At 41.1% G+C, this 23,981-nt stretch overlaps 1 protein-coding gene across 3 annotated transcripts in view; it reads right to left on the bottom strand.

Moving 5' to 3' along the window:
* Positions 1–23,981, bottom strand: part of ARHGAP10 (Rho GTPase activating protein 10) — a 361,433-nt gene that overhangs the window by 227,427 nt on the left and 110,025 nt on the right. For all 3 annotated transcript variants that reach the window (XM_034959225.3, XM_003815856.5, XM_008968883.5), the window contains one exon: positions 2,338–2,409. In XM_034959225.3, coding sequence (XP_034815116.1) covers positions 2,338–2,409 — 72 coding nt within the window. The remainder of the gene's footprint in view (positions 1–2,337; positions 2,410–23,981) is intronic.

Genomic DNA, 23,981 nt, shown 5'->3' with positions numbered 1-23,981 from the left:
TGGTCAACTTTTAGAGACCTTTTTCTTAAATCCCCACGTGAAAACTGTTTTATGCTGTTTACAAAAAGCTCTTTAACCTAAGAGAGTAAAGTCTTTTTGAAGTATCCCATGTAAGCAGATTTAATCAGAGGAACAAGACTGTGTGCTTGCCAAAATATGACTGAATGTTTAGGCAGCACAGATGTGGAAAGTAATTCAAATACCCAAACTTAAACCCTTTCCTGTTTCTTCTAGAATTATCAGTTGGATAGGCTATTTATTAGATACTTTATGTATTAAGGCAGGGTAGGGGCTGGTAGAGAATTTAAAAAAAAAAAAGCAGAGTCTTTTAAAGATTTAACAACCTAATGGAAAGGACAGATGTTTACATAGTTTACATATCATTACAGAACACAGACAACCACCTTTCTCTACTGTTTATTATGGTACACAAAACTACCAGGAAAAAGGGCTTCTCCCTATGACCTACAATGACGGGCTCTTCACAGGTGACATCCATAGGTACAACAGTCAACACACAAACTGTACTGAGCAAGACTGCACATAACATAAACTCTTTATAAACTTGAAGCCAGAAGAACAGGGAGGGATACAGAAATAGGACTTCAGGAAAGAATTTGGTCATTAAACAGCTCAAAGCACAGAATAAACTATTGTAACCATTTCTCCTTTTAAAAGGATTACTTATTGTGCAAGTTGCTTTGCAGGATATACTCTGAACAAATGTTAACATCAGAAGCTGGAAAGTTTAGGGGGGAAAACGAGTCAATAGAAGATTCAAGGTCAGACATTTCTAAATTCCAGTAGAATAGATGGCAAGTAAAAGTAAATATATTCACTCTCACTCAATTTTCATTTCCATAATATAACCGTCACACATATAGCACCATCCAATTCAAATGAGAAAAATAAGAAATGGATGTTGTTTACACGGAATACCTACCAATGAAATGTTAAAAGAGAATGAACCAAAATGCAACAAGCTTTAAAGAGCTTAAAGAGACACAATCAAAACAAAATCATAAAACTATAAAACAGTAGTCACATCCCCCAAGTCCTTCATTTTACATATAAGAAACTAAAGCCAATTACTTAGTCAAGGTCGCAGAAGTGAAAGCTGACCTCCGATCTCCTGCTGCAAAGCCAGAGGGGACAACCCAGCTGCCTGCAGCACGGCAAACAATCCAAGGAAGGAGACTGGGGTGGTGCCCCCAATGATCTCCCACTGTTCACAGGGTCTGAGCCTCAATTCGTAGCCCTTCATTAAAAACTGTAATATGGTATGCCAAAAAGAAATGTCTAATATTTTCACAAGTCACTTAAATGAGAATTCATTCCATAAACAGCAATTACAGAGCTGGAACTCCTTGGGTTCATCTGTGTGGTTAAGCTACTGAGGCCACAGTGTTTATTTCCACCAAGGGATTTTAGTCATTTCTTTTAGGAAGAGAAAAAAAAAAAACCTCACATCCCCAGCCACATGGGGGGAAAAAATACAAATATAAAAACTCCCTTCCCTACCTAAAATTGATGTTAATTCCCCTCTCCTTGGGCCAAGCCAAAAATGGTCAACAGCATGCAAATGTTACTTTTTCTTTCTCAAGTACATACACAAAATTCAGGAAAGACCGGTGGAAATTATTTCTCTGGGGTAATTTCAAAGCTCAGATTGCACATTTTAAATAAGTTGCTAAATATATCTCAGGCTCCTTGTGGCAAAACCACTGCATTATTCCTGGAAATCACGGTTAAATCCCAGATACTTAAGTACAAAGTCTGTGGTTCACTCACCTTTGAATCCCCAGCACAGTACTATACAACACACAATATAATGCACAATACCATAACAATACTGGCACATAATAGAGGCTCAATAAATTTCTGTTAAATTGAAGGAAATTACATCCCAGTAACTTAATAGTCTCTTCCTAGTTTCAATGGCATCACAGTGTGGCAGCGTCTATAATCTTAAACCCTACTGTAATGCTACACTCCTCCATAAAACTGAGGTGCACACAGAAATAACTACACTCCCCCCAGTGATAAGCTCCTTCTATTCAGAGCAAATGTGTTGGTTGGTTACAGGTATTTTTAAAACTCTATATGGAAAGGTGTAGCCCAAGAAGATTACTAAAGGTTTTACCACCTTGTCCAGGTGTTTTTATTTTGTTTTCAATTCCATATCCCCTAAAGGGGGAAAAGCACATTTCAAACAAAACAACAGATGGTTTGCTCTGGCATCTCCTTCAAAGCTGCCAAATGTGAATAAAGTGTACCATGAAGCAGCAGAGGCATCTATGTTTTCTGTTTATGAGTGTATTCAAATTAGACACAAACCTTTACAGCTCCAAGTTGCTCTTTTCTGAATTTTTCCAAGGGTTTAATCAGGGTTTCAGTTACACTTAATGCCTAGAGAACAAGAGTGATAACAAAAGAGCACAGCATTAGGTTTCCAAAAAGGAAAAAATTAGTATTTCATTTCCCTCTTCCACCCCACCCAGAAAGAAAATGAACGTATTTAACGGCTTTATCTCACTCTGCCAATGCAACAATTAAATCAGTTCTCAACTTATTAAAGCACTAGAACTCCATAAATATTTTCAGGGAAGAGGAGGTGGGCAGATTGCCAGTGAAATGTACAACACAGCCCCAACTCTCTTCCACGAAACAGCAAGACGGCTGTCTGTAAACAACAAAGGGGTCTATCACATTCATTAACAGAACACTTCTGTTTGAGATTGTTTTTTTCCTTCCCCCTCCTTAGAAATTTAAAATTCAATTACATTCCTTTATTGATAATCAGACTACATTATGTAAAGAACTAGGACTGTAGCTACTTGTTCAAATACAACCAGTCTGCCCTTCATTACAGAAACCTCCTAAGGATTTAAGGTATATTAGCAAAGTAGAGTCACTGGAGGCTCACGAAAAAGTCAAATGCTTGGGCGTGCTAGCAAACATGACATCAGGGAAGCTCACATGAGAGAAGCCACACACAAAAACTCCAGCCACAACCACATTTATTTTTTATGTTGGCTGGTTTGGGGATTTTCATGTTAAGCCACAAAATGCTGAAAATGCAAATAAAAGAAAATACTCATCAAAAGAAAACATAATTAGTAACAATATAGTGGTGAGAGTAGTGGCTTCTCACCCTCTGCTTCCAGGAGACCAGAAATATCCAAAATAGAAAAGAAAATCTCGAAACACTATTTAAGAATGTGCCATCCCTCTTTTTAGAAAGGTGATCAAAAATCCAAGCTTAACATTACAGAAAAAATAAGTGATTTGGAATAGAAAAAGATTCTTAATGTAACCAAAGGCTCCTCAGCAGTGTTTCATTATGTGAGGGTTTCTCCCAAAGAGACCTTCATACTCTAAGGTAGGGAACACTCAAAATAAGCGACTATGCCCACATTCAGGATGCTCAGTTTCAACTTTCTACCCCAGGCTGACCCCTGGATTCCCCTCACTCCCACCTGGATAATTTGCTGCTTGGGTGTAAAATAGCTGGGGCAACAAAGCTCTAAAAGAAAGAATTAAGAGCAACAACTAGTCAGGGAAAAGGGATCATCTTTCAAAATATCATTTTATCCTCTCTACATTTTAGACCATGTGACCTACAGCAATGGCAAACCAAAGAGTCCTACAAAGCACCACCAGCCAGGAATCCTGACTCCCCAAATAATATGGAATGTCCCACATTCCATTTGAGAGTACAGATACAAGAAGTGCTAGCATACGTTTTCACGGTGCATGAATTTACACACAGTGTCTCATAGATAACTTAAGGCACACTTACATGAGCACCTGTGTCATTTTTTAAGCTCCCACATCTGCATCTACCCAACTAGTGATCCCAAATAAACCTCCATATAATATGTCTTCTGTGAAACTGGTACACTCAAGAAAGAAGTCGGCCCAGAATGAACTGCAGGGATCACAGAAGCTGACAACTGCTCAAGTTCACAGAAGATAGGAATAGGGATTCCAAGTCATGTAGGTCTGGGCCCACCAGGCATAACCACCATGCAACATGGCAATAAAAGTACCAAAGAGGTGCTTCTCCAAAGTTGCCATCTTAATAAACTTTAAATATTTATCTATTTTACGAGATAAATAGCTGTTAAGCATGCAATGCCAGGTGATGGGGATACAGCTATGAACAAAACAAGCACAGCCCCCTGCCTTCGTGGAAATTACTGTTCAGTAGAGAAGATGTAAACCAGATACATGAACACCTAAGGAGATATATAAGCGCACATTCTAGTAATTCCTTCCAATGAAGAAAAGTAGGAGTACAGTGAGGAATGCATTAGAGGAGGTCTAAGGAGAAATGTGTGCAAAGAGAGCTTCTTCAAAGTAGTGACATTTAAGCTGAAACCTAAAAGGTGAGAAGGAATCCGTGGTGCAAAGGGCAAGGGAAATTGTTTCCTGCTGAGATCAGCAGAGGTAAAGGATGAAGGTGAGGAGTTTGAGCATTACAGGGAATGTCAAAAGGCCAGAACGGCTGAAGCGTAAGGAGCAATGAAGTGAGCCTGTAATGCTGAGTGATGGCAGGGGATCAGAGCGTGCCGGGCCTTGTGGGCTCTGGGAAAGGTTAGCATTTTATTGGGGGTACAGTGGAAAGCCACAGGAGGGTTTTCAAGCAGTGAATTGACAGAATGATAATTAGAGCTTTTCAAGATTACTCTGGCTGCTGAGGGAGAGATGAGAGGTACAGAAAACCGGAAGACAGACTCGTTAGGAGGCTTCTAGAGTGGTACACGAAGAGATGGCGGTGGTTCAAATGAAGGCAACCAACAACAGAAGTAAAGAGAAGTAGACAGATTTGAGAGATATTTGCAGGTGGTGTCAAAGTAATGAGAGATTGACCGAATGGAAAAGGTGAAGATTTCCAGGATCCCTCCCAGATTTCTGGCATGAACAAATGAAGAGATAACAATTCTACTTATTGCCAGGCACAGACAGACAAGCATCACATGTTCTCACTTATTTGTGGGATGCAAAAATCAAAACAATTGAACTCATGGAGATAGAGAGTAGAAGGGTTGTTACCAGAAGCTGGGAAGTATAGTAGGGGGGAGGTAGGGATGGTTAATGGGTACAAAAAAATAGTTTGAAAGAATGAATGATACCTAGTATTTGATAACACAACAGAGTGACCATACTCAAAATAATTTAATTGTACATCTTAAAATAACTAAAAGAGTATAGTTAGATTGTGACACAAAGGATAAATGCTTGAACGGATGGATACCCTATTTTCCATGATGTGACTATTATACATTGCACACCTCTATCAAAATATCTAATATAACCCCATAAATATATATACCTATTATGTACTCACAAATCCTAAAAATAAAAATAAATTTAAAAATAAAAAATAAAGGACACTATTTACTGCAACAGGGAAAATCTTGAGGGAAAGCAGCTGGGAGCACACACTAAGGGCTCATGTTAAATCCAAGATGCTGAGAAACGCCCAAGATCTTAGTAAAACCAGCTGTCAGAGACACAGGTCCACAGCCTAGAAGAGACCCTAGGTCAGAGATACCAATTTTGTCCTCATCAGCAAGTAGATGGCATTTGAAGTCATGCAAGTAGAGAGGTAGGACGGTAGAAAAATGGAAATGTCTCAGACCAAGTACTCAGATCAGGAAATGAAAGAACAGAGGTAAATGATGGCAATGAAACTGGAGAAAGCTACCAAGGTGTTGGATAAAAGAAGAAAGGGGTTCAGGCCGGGTGCAGTGGCTCACACCTGTAATCCCACTTTGGGAGGCCGAGGTGGGTGGATCACCTGAGGTCAGGAGTTTGAGACCAGCCTGACCAACATGGAGAAACCTTGTCTCTACTAAAAGTACAAAATTAGCCGGGCAGTGCCTATAATCCCAGCTACTCGGGAGGCTGAGGTAGGAGAATCGCTTGAACCCAGGAGGCAGAGGTTGCGGTGAGCTGAGATCGTGCCACTGCACTCCAGCCTGGGCAACACAGCGAAACTCCGTCTCAAAGAAAAAGAAAAAGAAAAAAAAAAAAGGAGTTCAGCTGTGTGGGCTGCAGAGACGTTTTAAAGAAAGAATGAGAGCTCAGCAATATCCATGGCAAGGTGGCAGAAAGGGCCGGGCTGGAGTTGATTTATGACTGACAGGTGAGACCACATGGGGAACAACCCTTCCTCAAAGAATGACCAGGTGGGGCAGTAGAGAGAGAGGATGACTGCTGAAAGAGAACATGCCATAAAGTAAAGGCATGTATTCTTTTAAGACAGCTGGTATTTAAGAGATGAGAGCATGTCTAAATGCCCATGTGAAGAATCCAGAAAGAATGGTTCAAAATCTCTGACACGGGAGGAGATGGGATGCTGAGCATGCATGGAGGGTTGGCCTGTCATACGAGTCAAAATCCTTCCTTCCCTGTGATAGAAGGAGAAAAGGGGTGCCAGTACAAATGGGTTTGTGGGCTTCATGACAAAAAGCTGAGAGTTGCTACCAAATGGCTATTTTTTCCATAAAGTACAAAACAAGGTCACTTGCAGAGAGTTTGGACATGAGAAGTTTCACTCCCAACTAACTGAAGAATGAATGAAAGAATCATTACAAATGAGACAACACTTCTTAGAGAAACAAGAAGTCCTTTTGAGATAGGTGAGGAGGAGTTTATGAAGTTATCATCTGCCTTATTGTGGGATTTTCTCCAGCAAGGAAGGGAAAAGGTGGGTGGCTGAGTTCATCCCAGGCGAGTGTTTCTAAGAGATGTGAACACGTCAGCACAGTATGACGTGGCAGACAAAGTGCTGGCAAGCTGCGCAGAGCTTCTGGGGAGCAGAGGAGGAAGGCCCCCTGGGTAAGAGAAGACTTCCTGAAGGAGATTATGCACAGCTCAGCCTGAAACTGAGGGACGGTGTTCTCCAGGCAAAGGCCTTCCATGTGGAGAGGGGAAAACAGCAATTTCAGGGCATGGAACCTAAGCAGCTCGGTGTCACTAAAGCAGATGAGGAAATCAGAGAGGATCACGAGACAAGGCTAGAGATATCGGATGGTCTCCATTAGCCATCAGAATGGGACCCAGGAAATGCTCAGAAAGTAGAGGTAGGTTATAAATAATATAGATTCATGAAGGCATTTTAAAATAAGAACCCCAAAACTCCATACTCTGGAGTAAACACTGTCTTCCACCAAAAGAACCAGGTTACAAAGATTACACAAGAGCAATCTTAGGTCATTATATTTTTCCTTCATTTGGAGAATTCAATGCAATATCCGTCTGAGCCCCAAAGGCTAACACTAGAGTAGAAAAAGAATATAAGGGTTTCACGGCCAGGCATGGTGGCTCACACCCCATAACCCTAGCGCTTTTGGAGGCCGAAGCGGGTGGATCACTTGAGGTCAGGAGTTTGAGACCAGCTGGTCAATATGGTGAAATTCCATCTCTACTAAAAATACAACAAAATTAGCTGGGCATGGTGGCAGGCACCTGTAATCCCAGCTACTCATAAGGCTGAGGCAGGAAGAATCGCTCGAACCCGGAAGGCAGTGGTTGCAGTGAGCCAAGATTGCACCACTGCACTCTACCATGGGTGACAGAGCAAGACTCCATCTTGGGGGTGACGTGGGAGGAAGAATATAAGGGTTTCTGCCTTACTATCTTCAGATCGGTAAGCAAATTTCCAAAACAAGGATAGTAGTAGTTGTGGCAAATAACACTATATCCAACTCATTTATTAAAAACTTTTTTATTAAAAATACTTTGAAGAGCTTAAAATTATGATTTTCCTTCTTTAGCAAAGCCTGATTTTATAACTTCTAAACTGAACCTAAAAATTATATTTAAGAACAAAATAATAAAGAAGCCAATAAATGTTTCAATAAGGCAATGTCAACTGAGCAACAAGAATTTCCTTTTCTCAAAATAGACTGGAAGCTCCGCGGAATCTCTCACTTCCTGCTATAATTTCACAGAAATATTATATAATATTTGTTAGTAGTAAGCGTTACTGATGTTTCCTAATGCTGAAACACGATCCTTCTTCCCCAGCAACAAATGAATATCAAATCTAGGACTGTCCCTAAAACTTAAAAGGCAATTTACAGTGATGACAGTTTCCCAATGTCAAGGAGATGGATGAAGTAATAATATTGAGAAGTTTTCAAATACTAACATATTAGAAATTAGATAAGAGAACAAGTACAGAATGTGATTTTATAACCACACATACAGATTACATAATCATATTCCTATAAAATACTTGAACCAGCCAAGAAAAGAAGTCGCAAAATGCCTTTGCTAATGAGCCTTGGAAAGGGTTTTGGATAGCTCTGTTGGAAACAAAAGGAAGCTTCTTGAACATAAAATAATCAGATGCTCTCTCCTCACAGCAGAAGTCAGCCAACTTTTTCCATAAAAGACCAGGTAGTAAATAATTTAGGCTTTGCAGCCATGCAGCTGCAGTTCCAACTACTCATCTCTGCTGTGGTAGCACAAAAGCAGCCACAGACAGCATATGAATGATGGGTCCAAGTGTGTTCCAACGGAACTTGACTTACAAAAAGAGGAAGCAAGGTAGGTCAGGCCCCTGGGTCACTGTTTGCCAAACCCTGCCTGAGAGGATCATCTTGAGTATCATGGCAAAACAATGCTCTTACGCTTATCTTGTATTTTTTAGAAATATACATTTACAATATTTGCAGCCAATCAGAAGTTGGGAAGGAAGAAGGAATGCTGGATAAAAGAATCACAGTTCAAGGAGCTCTCGAGCTAAAGAGAGGGACTCAAAAGTAGCGCCGTTAGGATTTGCCTGGGATAAGCAATCTACAGGATGCTGAAAGGCAACTGCTCAGGTGTGCAAGATGTCTCGAGAACAGGTCACATGAATTTCATACTGGGCTCAAATCTCCTAAAATGTTCTCTTAACTGAAAGTTTAACATAAGTCAATGGAGCCACAAATTGACCCTGTAACATACACAGATGACACATACTGCCTGAATCCAAACAACGTAAGCACTCGACTGCATCCCCCGTTAGATTAGAGCTTACCTCAATAGCATGGTTACCACATTTTAAAACAGCCATTTCCAACTGGGGTAAAGCAGGAATGTAACCAGAATGCTAAAAAGGTTTAGGAGGAAGAAATAAAAAAAACTAGATGTTTCATGTGAGTGGGGAGGAAGAGAACATTTAGTGGAAACATGAAAGCTGTCTTTAAATATTTAAATGGGTACTGCATGAGAGAAGAAAAAAAATCATTCTGATTTGCTTAAAGGGAGCAAAGCCAGGTTTGATGGGTAGAAGCTGCAGAGTAGCAGATTTGGGTTTCCTATCATAGGGACTCAAGAGAACGATAATGAAACAGGCTGCCTGGCAAGGTGGTGACCTCCAGCTCCCTCCACATAACCAAGCAGAGACTAGATGACCCATGACCAGGAATACCCTCTGACACATGCCTGCACTGGGAGAAAGCTGGCCAAGAGGACAGCGGAGGTCCTCATCCATCTCTATCAATCTGGGATTCTAAATGAGCTGGGAGACACAGAAGTACAAACTACATTTCCATGCTGTAGTTTTAAGAATCATGCTACAACAGCAAACTAGAGAATCCATTAGAACTTCACAATTCAAAGTAAAAAGATTATTATGTAACAGTGTGGAGGATTAAAATGTTTCCCACAATTACTCAAGTCTGAAATCCTTTTTCGTCAGACATTCGGATGTAAGGATCTTAAATGTCTAAAAAGGAAAGGAAAGTTATGTTATCTTAATCTATCCTCCACAGTCCACGCTAGAGCTAAAAAATCTGTTGAGAATAACAACCAACCTGCAGAGAATCAGACTCCACTGTGGGGAGGAACCACTCCAACAACTTTACATTCCCCCACACTGGAAATCAAAGTCTAAGTTCTGATGTCATAAATTCTAAAGACAATAGGACTTAGGGCTATAACCCCATACCCGGTAAAAACACAACAAAGGCATACCTACATCCTATAGTATCTTTAGTAACAATTTTCTAAAGTCTCAGTCTAGGTAAAACTGAATAAGTCAGTATAACTACTAAATCATGCCTTTCTAATCACTCAGTACTAACAAGGATAGGCTGAGTATAGTGAAACAGAAGGAATTTTACATCCGTTCCCCAGAACACTCATTATTTTAAGCCTGGATTCCAAGTGTTTTTGACCCCAGAGGAATGCATAATCTGAGAACAAAGGAATATCTCCCCTATTTTCTCCCATGACCTTCCAGATACTTCCCATTTCATTAAACTAAAGGGAAAATTCTGTTTTCCAATTCTAATGTCAAGAATAGCAGCAAAGAAACCATTCAGCAAAAACACAGCTCTTGTTTTTCCTTGAAACGGAATCTTAAATGGTGCCTAGAAACTTTATATATACAGAGATAGACAGACAGATAGATAGATAGATAGATAGATAGATAGATAGATAGATAGAGATCTAAACATAAAGGAATCTTTTTCCCAAAATGATCTGTTAGGAAAAAAAAGAACTTGCCTCGTGTAAGAGTTCTTAAGAGTCTTCTAAAGGAGTGGACTTTCCCATTATTTTGATCAACAACTGTTTGAGGAATCTTAGCCTACAACAGCCCTAATCACATTTAGTTTCAGATACTTAGAGATTACAAACAGGACTAAGTTACAAAAACAAAGGGACACTAAGAAATTTAAGATATTTAGTTACAATTCCAGAGATGACTTCAAAATTTTGTATTCAGTAATTTTATAAAGCTCACTTTAAAAGGAATAAGATCAGTGGTTACATTAAGCAAATCATAGCCTGGGCAACAAGGCATAAACCCCATCTCTATAAAGAATACAGAAAATTAACTAGGTGGGGTGGCATGCATCTGTAGTCTCAGCTACCCAGGAGGCTGAGGTGGGAGGCTAGCTTGAGGCCGAGAGGTTGAGGCTGCAGGGAGCAGTGACTACACCACTGCACTCCAGCCCAAGCAACAGTTAGACCCTGTGAAGAAGAAGAGGAGGAAGAGAAATCATGAAAACATATCCCAGAGTTAAGTCTTTGGTGTGTGTGTGTGTGTGTTTTTTTTTTTTAAGAGACAAGGGTCTCACTCTGTCACCCAGGCTTGGAGTGCAATGGTGTGATAACAGATCACTACAGCCTCGAAATCATGGGCTGAAACAATCCTCCTGCCTCAGCCTCCTGAGTAGCTGGAATTATGGATTCAAGCCACTGTGCCAGGTTCAGGAATAAGTTTTTTAAAGAGACTGTCCAAATGGGCTGCTAACATATACTTTTGGCTTGAGATAAAATTTCCAGTGAAAGCATCAGAAAGATTTTAGAAGGTGCTATAGCTCAAAGAACTCAGGCAGATGTGGCCATCAATGCTCTGGAAAGCTGTGCTGAAAAATTCAGAATGTATCCATGATGAATATACTAATCTCAAAGGTGCCAAGAGCTGGGACAAATTTTTTATTAAATAAGTGCGGAAAATGTTTCTAAAATATATGCTGACTTTGCCTATTATTTGATTTTAAATATGGACACATTTAATCAAGTAAATGATGAAGGGAGACATCTGATTATCTAGCAGATGTACATATGCATACCTAAAAGTATACATGTTCAAGTTGTCTGAAACAATTGTATTATGTTTAATCTTCTGGGAAAATAATGTTGTCTTACAATCAGGCACATACAGGAACATCAGTCCTTTTGGGCTGCCCAGCACTTGAAACCCCTTCCTATGTTTGACGAATTCTCCTTCCCACTGAAACAAAGTCCACCTCCCACCATAAAAGCCAAAAATGACAGACACTGGCTTGCAGTAAGGTAATGACACCTAGCTAGGGTTCCACTAATGAGATGCTCCCATCCAAGACTTTGATTCAAAAGCTAGTGCTTTAAAAAAAAAAAAAAAAAAAAAACAGTGACCAGAGATTCTAGTGAGGTGGCAGCAACTAGTCTAATTTCCAGAGGCAGCAGTTCTTCCAACAGCCACAGGGCAGTGAGGCTCTTGGTGCAAACTGTAGTGTCCACATCCAGTAGCAATAGTGGCATCTGCTCTAAGTCCAGCTCTGTGGTACAACCTGGGCATCATTCCTGGTTCCCCACATCTCTTAAAGATACTACAAGAAACCCAATACCCTTTAATGAATTTCCTTTATGTTCAAACTAGCTAGTGCTTGCAATTGAGAATCCAGACTAATAAAGGATTAGTATTTTTTAGAATTTCAGAACCGTATAAACAGTCTTGACAAAATGCTTTCGTATTCTTTTCTCTATACTCCTAACACAAGAGTTCCCCTAATTAAACCAATTCATTATCAATTAATTACATCACTCTCCCTCCACACTCACCCTTTGGTACCTCTTTCTCCATCTATCCAGCCTCCCCGGCCTATACCTTCCCCATCATTCTAGGCTCAAGTTTAAATAGAAAGATTAAGATGGCCAATAAAGTTCCCCCACTTTAATACCTGACATAAGAGAAAGAACAAGAGTCAAAAGACTAATGCTGACAAAAAGTGAAAAAGTTTCACAATCGATTTCGCTACAAGGGCCCTCCAGCAGGGAAAAATAGGAGGCCAACGTGTTTTCATTTTGGCTCTGCCCTAACTAGTTCTATTTTTAGATGACAGAAAATAACAATTTCCTTTTGTTACCTGAATATTCTCAACTATAAAGCCAGGAATAATACTTTCTCCCTACCTAAAACAATTTAAAAAAAAAAAGGCACATCATACTTGAAGCAATTGTAACTTCCCAACAAATCCCAGTATGGTATTTTATTTTCAAGCACAGCTCAAGCTAATCTAATTTTCCCAGTAGAGAAAATAATGTAAAAAGGAAATTCAATTTTATGATGGCAATAGCTCAAACTCATTAGCTAAGTACTAGCTTACTTAGTACTTAGATTTAATAAACCCACGCACAAAGCTCTAACTGGGACACAGGTGCTCAGGTGCTAGAAATTAATTCCACAGGGTTCAAACTTGAAAATCAGGAGCCAATTAATAGGAAATGGCTGTTGAATAATGCCTCATTCTTTCAGACCAAAGACGACTCACATAATAAGCTAGAAACTATGATTTTAAAGTATATATCCCAAATCGACTAGTGCAATTATCACAATTCTGCTTTCATACAGATAATCCAAGAATAAAATGTCCCCAGTAAGAATTTTATCAACTTTCAATCCTGAACTGTGAAAAACTTGAAACCTAGTCCTATTAAAGAGGATTAAGGCTGAAATTCTGACAACTTCTGGTCTCTGATTTAATTCCCTGAATATCTGCCTATGACCTGGCTCTCTCAAAAAATAAAAATAAAAAAAAAGGTCAATGTATCACCAAAGTCTACGATTCTCTTAGTATCTATCTTCTATGAACAAGTATGTTAGGGTGTGTTTGCCTCCCACAAAAGAAAAGCTAGCATCCATTCTGAAGGACATTAACTGAAAAAAGATAGCAGAAATTTTATTCAGATTATTTAAATCAAACACAATCTACCTGTAAAGATTTGTTTTTAAGTACACTTAGGAAAAAATGAGAATCGTAAAACAAAAGCTACTGAGTATTTAAGGAATGAGTCTGCCTAATAAGGATATGCAGCAGATGCTGAAACTTGATCTTCCTTCCCTCTGTGCATAAGGGACAGTAAGAACCTCACTTCGATATTTTAAACAAAATAAATACTTGGGAAGAATATTATTATGAGAGGAAATAAAAATCCCGTAGAAATTAAAGTTTCATGAGGCAATTTTGAATTTTTTTTTAGTTTTACATAAGAGAAAATTTTAGTTTCTGAAGTGAATGGTATGACTCAGTGGCACAGCTAGAAATGGAACCTCGTGCATACTAAGGCAATAAACTGTTAAATCAAGAAAATAAAATAGGCCAGGCGCAGTGGCTCATGCCAGCACTTTGGGAGGCCAAGGCGGGCAGATCACCTGAGGTCAGGAGTTTGAGACCAGCCTGGCCAACATGGTGAAACCCTGTCTCTACTAAAAATACAAAATTTAGCCAGGCATGGTGGCACATGCCTGTAACCCCAGCTACTCAGGGAGACTGAGGCAGGAAAATCTCTGGAACCTGGGAGGCAGAAGCTGCAGTGAGCCAAGATCCTGCCACTGCACTCCAGCCTGGGCGACAGAGCGAGACTTAAGGGAAAAGGAAAAGAAAAAGAAAAAATGTGAGAGAAGAAAAGAAACATTCAGAAAAGAATGGCTTTAATCAATGACAAAAGCTTTTCTTTCCAGCCCATCTGTGATGCACGGGTTAAGAGAAAAAAGTGGCAGTCAACAGTAAAAAACGAGGGCTGCAGGGCTGAAAGACTCTTGGGAACTCATTCTCTACCAGGTGGCCACTAGCTGAGCACTCTGGACAAGGGTTTCCTCATTGTATCCTCAGGTGTGAGAACACGGTGGCTCATAGTAGGCACTCAAAATATGTATAAATGAAGTGGGATTCTCCTATAAATTTAGATAATTTAAAGAACAGCATTTCTACATAAAAGCAACATTTTCTGCTTATAGTGATAATAGCAACCGATGAATGACAATGCTAAGTACCCTGAATCTTTTACTCCAAATGGTTCATTTTTGTTAGTCCAGGTCCTCTAAGAAGCAGACACCAAGACAGGATGAGACACACAAGAAATTTATTAGGGGAAACATCTGTGAGAGAAAATGGGGAGGGAGCCAGGGAAGACTGGAGGGGCCATCAGACAGTGATGCAGGTCTGACCCAGGGGAAGGAGACAGGGAAGGAAAGCAGGCCGGATGGGTGGGTGTGTATGGGTGTGGGGGTGGGGGCAGGTGGGTGGGTGTGCGGGTGGAGGTGGGTATGTGTATGGGTGTGTGTGTGTGTGGGTGAGGCTGCAGTGCCGTTCTGGGGTAAGTCTGACAAGGCTGCCGTTAGAAGGCTTGGGGCATTCAAACAAGTTGAAACTTAATCCCCAGTCTGGCATTATTGAGAGGTGGGGCCTTAAAAGATGAATGGATTCATCCACTGATGAATTAATGGGTTAATGAATTTTATTAATTTTTCTGAGATGGGGTCTCACTCTATCACCCAGACTCTAGAGTGCAGTGGCACAATAGCTCTCTGCAGCCTCAACCTCCCAGGCTCAAGCGATCCTCGCACCTCAGCCTCCCAAGTAGCTGGGCCTACAGATGCGTGCCACCACCACACCTGGCTTCCCCCCGCCCCTGCAGAAATGGGGTCTCATTATGTTGCCCAGACTGGTCTTGAACTCCTGGGCTCAAGCAATCCTCGTGCCTCACCTCCCAAAGTGCTGGGACTACAGGTGTAAGCCACCATTCCAAGCCTAAGGAGTTAATGGATTAATGGGTTATCACAGGAGTGGACTGGTGACTTTATAGAAAGAAAAAGGAAGAGAGACCTGAGTCCCCCAACCTTGGACTTCTCAGCCTCCATAAATGTAAGAAACAAATTCCTTTTATTTACCTAGTTTCAGGTATTCTGTTAAAAGCAACAGAAAACAGACAAAGATAGGCAGAACATGGGAGGCATGGCTTTCACACTAACACAATTGTACCACAGAGCAGCTGGGCCTGACAGTCAATGTCACTCCTCCTTCCTCTATCTGAGAGGTGCCTATGGCTGCCACAGCTTCGAAACCATATTTTCCCACTACATTGGCATTTTCTTGAATCTCTAACACAATCTCTACCACCAACTTAATATATATATCATTGAATCTAATCACCACCAACTGTAAAAGACTCCATTATTTTATATCCTACCACAAAAAAATCCTGCTAATCTTGAAATAATAGCTTAACACTTAGCACTTTTATATACATTGAAAAAGCTCTTTGAAAGGTATGTTTTCATCATGTATCCCTCTTGTGCATAAAGAAGTAAGCAAACTACATTTGTTATTTCCAAAACTTCTTCAGAGTCCAACTCCTCTGAATCACTTTTCATCTCAGTCATCAAAATCTGGTTTTTCCCACATGAATTAGTCTGTTTTCACACTGCTATGAAGTTACTGCTTGAGACTGGGTAATTTATAAACAAAAGATGTTTGACTGACTCACAGTTCCACATGGCTGCAGAGGTCTCAGGAAACTTACAATCTTGGCACAAGGGAAGGGAAAGAAGGGCACGTCTTACATGGTGGCAGGAGAGAAACCAAGTTCAGGGTAAACTGCCACTTTTAAACCATCAGCTCTCGTGAGAACTCCCTCACTATACCAAGAACAGCATGGGGAAAACTGGCCCCATGACCCAATTACCTCCCACCAGGTCCCTCCCTCAACACATAGGGATTACAATTCAAGGTGAGATTTGGGTGGGGACACAGAGCCAAACTGTATCACCACACATATTTTTCCTCTGTGCCACTGAAAATACTGGAGATGCATCATTTCTTCAAAGGGTGCTCTTAAGGAGCTCCATTCTTGTATCCAGGATTTTCTTCCAAGATGATGGCAGGCACCCACTCTTTGGATACTGATACCAGCACTTCCTTGACCTAACCAGGTCTCAACGGAAGGTTTTCAAACCACCACCAGGATTCATATTTCTTCCTTAAGTGGTCTGTGGACTGAAATACTGAGGAGCTAAAGTTGTCCAAAGAGTAAAAGAGAAGTAACCTCATGTCCGTTTCATGACTGCTGCCTGGTGGATAGCAACTATAAGATACATGTCCATTTCACTAATGTTCAAAGGTGGAAGGAAAAATATTATGTCTTACAAAGAGAAAAAGGCAAGGCATAATGTCGTTAGGATACTAGAAGATGTGAAAGATTCTATTTTCATCTCTGTCACGACCTTATTTAGTGATGTAGAAACTCCACCCTCAATGAGCTCCAATTTCCTCTTTTTTTTTTTTTTTTTTTGAGACAGAGTCTTGCTCTGTTACCCAGGCTGGAGTGCAGTGGCACGATTTCAGCTCATTGTAACCTCCGCCTTCCAGGTTCAAGCGATTCTCCTGCCTCAGCCTCCTGAGTAGCTAGGATTACAGGTGCCCGCCACCACGACCGGCTAATTTTTGTATTTTTAGCAGAGACAGGGTTTCGCCATGTTGGTCAGGATGGTCTTGAACTCCTGACCTCAAGATCCACCCGCCTCAGCCTCCCAAAGTGCTGGGATTACAGGTGTGAGCTACCGTGCCTGGACTCCTCTTTAAAAAAAAAAAAAAAAAAAAAATTAAGTAGTCAAATATAAGTCTCCCTAAGTTCTCTTCAGTTCTTTGTTTTCAAGGCTATACCATCTAATATTTTCATGACATGGTCTAAAGGCTGATCCTAGGTACTTTGGCTCATCCCGAAATATTTCCCTAGTGAAACAGTAGACTCAGCTGCACACATTCCCAATAATCGAATCACTCCTCTGGACTAGACAATTAAATGGGCTGGTTACATTCTAGGGTCCCTTGTGTGTGTGTGGGTGGGTGTGTGTATGTCGGGCGGGGCAGTCAGGGGGAAGAAGAGAGCATAGTTGGCCGATTCCTCAGAAGCAGAGAATACACCCTAAGGATATGAAATTCAGGAAATGTAAGTTTCAACAGGGAAGTAGAATCTGATGATGACAAGGCTGGAAGGCCACAGATGATAATGAGTCACCAACAGAGAGGACACTGAGTCATGGGGCAAGGCCTTGCAGGGAAAGGGGTCCAAGAAGGAGACAGGCCTCCTGCCTAAGACAATCTTCACTCATTTTAGAATTTTGATTTGAGTTATTCCTGACTGTGATCTCTATAGGATTCTGAGTCAGTAAATTAAACTCTCAAACAGTACATTCCTGAAAAAACAGGTTTTACAAAGACATCCCTATCTGACTGAATAACAGGCTTACGGGAAAAAGAGAATTGTAAGAAAAAGCAATGCTGTCCAATTGTAAAGGTCAGTTTCAAGGAGGAAAAAGTCTTCATAAAATTAGGTCACTGACAACTTTTAAACCAAACTGAGAAATGTTCTCACAAATAAGTTCAAGATGAATTTCCTCCATTCTGAATGTGCCTGCCAACAGAAATCCACATAAACTGTAAAAGAACTGATTAAAACAAGCTTCACATGCCATATAAAATATTGTAAATATAATAAGATGAAACTAAAGGCATAATCTTTTTAATGGCATCTAACGTCTTAGGTACTTATCCTATAAGAACTCACAAGCAATATTAAATACAAAGTAAGTAACACTAAAAATCCTACTAAACCTATTCCATTAACACAAACCAGCTATAGTCTCAAATCCTTTGGAAATGAGAAGTCAAAGCTTAGGCTTTCCATCACTATTTTAACCTCCTGACAGGGACACAGTCATCACGAAACAATTTAGAGCGTATCCAACGTCCAGACAGATCTAACCCCAAGGAAAGGATTGCCAGCCAAGATTTCACTAGCACCCTAAGCCAGTAGCTCTGATTTCAGCCTGCTTCAGAATCACCTGGAGAGTTTCATGAAAGACCAGCTGACAGAGTTTCTGACTCAGTAGAGTTCTGGGGTGGGCCTGAGAATGTGCATTTCTTGCACGTTCCTAAAGTGATGCTGGACCAGGGACCATACTTTGATGACAAGTGCCCTAGGGCATACTAAAGAAAGAATAGCATATTTGCTCCTAAAAGGTGGAGTGCATTTAACTCATTTTAACCAACATATATTCTTTTAGTAATACTCTGAAACGCTTTTTAAAAAATATTTAGGTAAGTGCAAAAGTTAACTGTGGTTTCAACTGGGTGCGGTGGCTCACATCTGTAATCCCAACACTTTGGCAGACCAATTCGCACAGATCACGTGAGATCACGAGTTCGAGCCCACCCTGGCCAACAAGGTGAAACCCCGTCTCTACTAAAAATACAAAAATTAGCCGGGTGTGGTAGCAAGTGCCTATAGTCCCAGCTGCTCAAGAGGCTGAAGCAGGATAATCACTTGAACATGAGAGGCAGAGGGTGCAGTGAGCCAAGATCCCACCACTGCACTTCAGCCTGGGAGACAAAGCAAGGCTCCCCCCATCAAAAAAAAAAAAAAAAAAAGGAATTGTGGTTTTGACCATTTAAAAAAAAAAATGGCAAAAACCGCAATTACTTTTGTACCAACCTAATAGTTTGGAACAAAAATCCATGTCAAAAGTCCAAAAACTTATGGAGGAGATTTGAGAGCATGAAAGGATGATGAGAAGGGGGTGCAGTAAAGCGTAGGCCAGGGCTGAGAGAGCAGGCATCACGTCTTGCCTGCGACCGACCATCTGAATGCTAACAAAAGCCTTTGGTACGCAGCAGCTTAGTACCTTCCCTATAGGGGCAAAAGGTCAGGGCAGGTCACCCAGGAAGTGATCCCTGGCCTGGTATTTTCACAAGGGTAAAGTCTGTGGTAGAGAAAAACAACAGAAAAAGAAAAGGGTCTCAAAAGCCTGAAGAGTCTGCATAGGCAAAGGGCTTTCCTGCCCAAATGGGGAAAGGGGTGCAGCCGTGGACAAGACACTTCCTCACATCTGCTTAGCAGCCCAGTCTGCCCCCAGCACCCCCAGGATGAGAGGGAGGCGGAACAGCTCCATCTCAGGCACCTTTTGTGCACCATCGGGCAAGCTCCACCTTCTCTCTCCTAGCACTCCCGCTTCCCCGCAGTTTTCCTGAACCTCTGGGTCTCAACCAATTGCCCTTATTTGCCAGAATCCTGAGAAACTGAGCAACCATTTTAGGCTAGGGATGAAACTCAATGATCTGATAAAAGAATACATGTAGAGAAGTAAACGCAATATGAAGGGCTTTTAAAAGAACAACATAAACACTACAGCACTATTTTAAAAGTCCTTAGATTCCTGGACAGCTGCCCACCTCAGATAAGTACAACATGTCCTGCCATGCCAGAGAGAACATCTCTGGAATTCTGGCAGCAACACACCACACAGCCCTTTCCTCTGAGAACACGCGCAGAAGTGAGTAGAGCAGTTGCAGCCACTAACTGTATCAGATCTGACTCCCCAGGTTGAGTTCCTCACCTCCACAGTCAAGGGTGGCAACATGATCAGCAAAAACTACTCACTCAAAAACACTGTCCTGGCCGGGCGCGGTGGCTCACATCTGTAATCCCAGCACTTTCAGAGATCGAGGCGGGTGGATCACCTGAGGTCAGGAGTTTGAGACCAGCCTGCCCAACATGGTGAAACCTCATGTCTACTAAAAATACAACAAATTGGCTGGGCGCGGTGGCTCACACCTGTAATCCCAGCACGATGGGGGGCCAAGGCAGGAAGATCACAAGGTCAGGAGATTGAGACCAACCTGGCTACCACGGTGAAACCCTGTCTCTACTAAAAATACAAAAAAAATTAGCCGGACATAGTGGCACCCGCGTGTAGTCCCAGCTACTCGGGAGGCTGAGGCAGGAGAATCACTTGAACCCAGGAGGCAGGGGTGCAGTGAGCTGAGATCACACCACTGCACTCCAGCCTGGGCAACAGAGCAAGACTCCATCTCAAAAAAAAAAAATACAAAAAATTAGCCAGGCATGGTGGCAGGTGCCTGTAATCCCAGCTACTGGGGAGGCTGAGGCAGGAAAATCCCTTGAACCTGGGAGCCAGAGGTTGCAGCTGAGCTGAGATCATGCCACTGTACTCCAGCCTGGGCAACAAGAACGAAACTCCATCTCAAAAAAAAAAAAAAAAAACTATCTTGACTTTTTAAAGGGTGAGGCATGTGTATTCATAGAAATTACACTTCTTTGAGTGTGGAGGGAAACACTGACTTTTTTTCTTAGACTGGCAATTGCTCTACTTCTCTCTCCAACAATTCACTTTAGTAGGAACAAAGCTGGACATTGTCGGGGGAAAAGGAAGGGGCTATGCAAACATATCCTTCCCTCTTTTCGAAATTTCAACAGTTTCCCCTCAAGGAGGAAACCAGACATAGCTAAGGGTCATCCTTCAACTCAGCCCAGATATCACCTCTCCAAGATGCCTTCCCTGAATTTCTCAATCACTTGATTACCACGAAGCATGTTGGAAATTACATGCCTTCTTTCAGCCATCTCCTCCAATGGATGAATCACTACTTATGTCTTTATCTTTCTAGCATGTGGCACAGTGCTTGGCATGTGGCAGGCACACACTATTTGTTGAACTGTATACCTAATACAGCCTATTTAAGCATAGAGATGAGGCGTATGAACTTATATAACTGGTGGCTCAAAACCAACAGGGATTGCTGAGCATACACACAGATGACTTTATCCCTTAAAACCTAAAGTCTCATCTTACCCTTAAGATTCAGAAAACATTTTAAAATAGTTGACATTACTGTTTGCCTTCTAAAATAGACATATGTAGTTTTAATATTTTAATGACTCAGTCTTAATTATGAATATCCAATTATGAATATTATGCTGCACCATTATTCAATTTAGGATTTCAGAAAATACTAAACTAATTGCTTTTAAAGATAAAGTGGAACGGGCACAGTGGCTTATGCCTGTAATCCCAGCACTTTGGGTGAAGGAGGCGGGCAGATCACAAGGTCAAGAAATTGAGATCATCTGGCCAACATGGTGAAACCCTATCTCTACTAAAAATACAAAAATGAGCTGGGCGTGGTGGCGCACACCTGTAGTCCCTGCTACTCAGGAGGCTGAGGCAGGAAAATCGCTTGAACCTGGGAGGCGGAGACTGCAGTGAGCTGAGATTGCACCACTGCACTCAGGCCTGGTGACAGAGCGAGACCCCATCTCAAAAACAAACAAACAAAAAGATTAAGTGACCACTATGAAATCCTTGGAACCAATTTTAGACTATTTCTACCTCCATTTTACAGTCATTTTGCATTCCTTTCTTAATCTGTGGCTTTTAACATGCTGATGGTTTGTAAAACTTTTAAGTTAAAAAAAATTTAAGTAAAACAAGAGTCTTTCAAAGTTCTCAGAATGTACTGGCAACCATTTTAGCTGCTTAAAGACATTCCTTTTCTCCTTGTCCCGGTGTTGGGGGTATGGGCTTACTAAACTATACAAAGGCCCTCTGCTGTGTCTCCACCCCACAAACTCTAGCTCCAATACTTCTTCCATAAACCCTTTCCTAACAGCCACAAGCTTAGGGGCTGCCCACTCCATGTGAGCCACATTATCTTTGCTGGCGCACTTTGTATATTGTTTTCTTTTCCCATTCCTTGTCTGAAGCACTTAGTATAGGCTATTTAATTAGCTCTTTACCACTTACTCTCCAGTATCACACTGGAAATTTCTTGAGGCAAGTATCTATTCTTCCTCGAAAGTTTCAGGCGAGTGTTCTGTAATGCATCAGTTATGTTTTAGTAAGCATTCAAAGGTATTTAAAGAAACAAAGGTAGCCACAGTGATTCCACTTTAAAAAAAAAAAAAAAAAAGTGATCAGTGACTATCAAGATGAGAAGTACCCAAACAATGTCAATATGGGTTAAGAATCCAACTTTTCAACTTTTACTAATTTCATTATTGCAACTCACTGATAACTTAGGAAAGTACTATTTTAAAGGTTTCTGAGGCAAATATAAAAGGATCAGGAATTCTTGTAAAGGAGAAAAAAAGCGGATGAGGAGAAGAACCTATAGATTTAAAGTGACTTGGAAATGTATCAATCAAATGTAATATGTTTGGACTCAGATTCAAACAGACCAACTGTTATTGAGGGCGGGGGTTGGGGAGGGAAAGAGGCAGAATTTGAATGAGTATCAGGAAAACTTGAATATGACCTAACTTTTCACAAAATTAAGAAATTACTGATTGTGATAAGGATACTGTGTTTTTTTAAGTGTCTGCTTTTTGAGATATATATTGAAGTATTTGTGAATGAAACTGGGCTTTCTGTCAAAATAATGAGGAAAGCAGGGGGTCAAGGGGAGTAAGGATCACAGGAGAAACGAGACTGGTCTGAGGCTGAATGTCGAGTCCATGTAGTTTCATTGTATATTTCTCTCGACTTTGGTACATGTTTGAAATTTTCCAAGCTAAAAAGGAAGAAAGCATTAGGAGGTGTCCTGTTAATTCCGTGGTTGGCTGTGGCTGCCACCCACCCCAGCTTTGGACAGCGTCCTGCTTTCCAGCAGGTGTTTATGTTCCCACAATGAGTTGTGTATGACACACCACACCACTCCTAAGGTTCATGGCCTTATACAGACACCACCCTATTCTCGTTCCTACCCTGCATGGGAACCCAACCTCGTCTAACACAGAGACCCTATCAACCTCCATCACAGCTGGAGCTTAAACCAGTCAGTTGGCTAACAACAGCTCTGCAAACCATGCTGTCTACTCCACACAGCCTGGAGCCAATACCATGTTCCCGTTTTTGGACCTCATCGCTCTATTTCAAGGAACCTAAAACAGAAACAGAATACTGAGCCTAACAATGGTCACACGCTATTTCTGTAGAGCTAAAATCCAGCACCACTCTGCTCAGAACTTTTCCTCCAGACACCAGGATGATGCCCTTTGTGCAGTATCCTACTGAAAAGGCAGTCAGCACCTCACCACTCCAGATATGCTGTAGCCCCGCCCCACCTGGCTCCTTGCCCTGTATTGTTTTGTAGCATTTTTCACTGCCTGCCAATGGATTACAGGTTTATTTCTACTTCACTACCCCCGCCTAGAATCTAACCTCCATGAAGGCAGAGACTTTTGCTTTCTTTGCCTTTACCTTTGTCCTGAGATTCTCAACAGCAACTGGAACATAAAAAGAGATCAATAGGTATGTGCTCAATGTTCAGGATGCCAGGAAAGTACAACTATCAAAGAGGGTTAAGAAAAAAAAAATGACACTGTTAACATAAACTAAGAACACGTACCTCACCAGCCCACACATCTGCTCCATGTACTAGAAAGGTGATGTCATGGCACTATTTTTATTCACCATCTTATTTAGTCTTTCCTAAATAGCTGAAAAATTGATGACTACAGGATCACATGAATAATGATTGTATCTGTCAGTGTGTGCCAGAAAAACCTCATGGGACCACACTGTCTTCACATACCCTCTACAGTATCTACAATATATACACACAAATTAC

This window comes from Pan paniscus, chromosome 3 (genome assembly GCF_029289425.2).
Source record: "Pan paniscus chromosome 3, NHGRI_mPanPan1-v2.0_pri, whole genome shotgun sequence".
In the NCBI taxonomy this organism is placed as follows: Eukaryota; Metazoa; Chordata; class Mammalia; order Primates; family Hominidae; genus Pan; species Pan paniscus.
The sequence above is the reverse complement of the archived record's forward strand: the minus strand, read 5'-3'. Positions and strand labels throughout refer to the sequence as shown.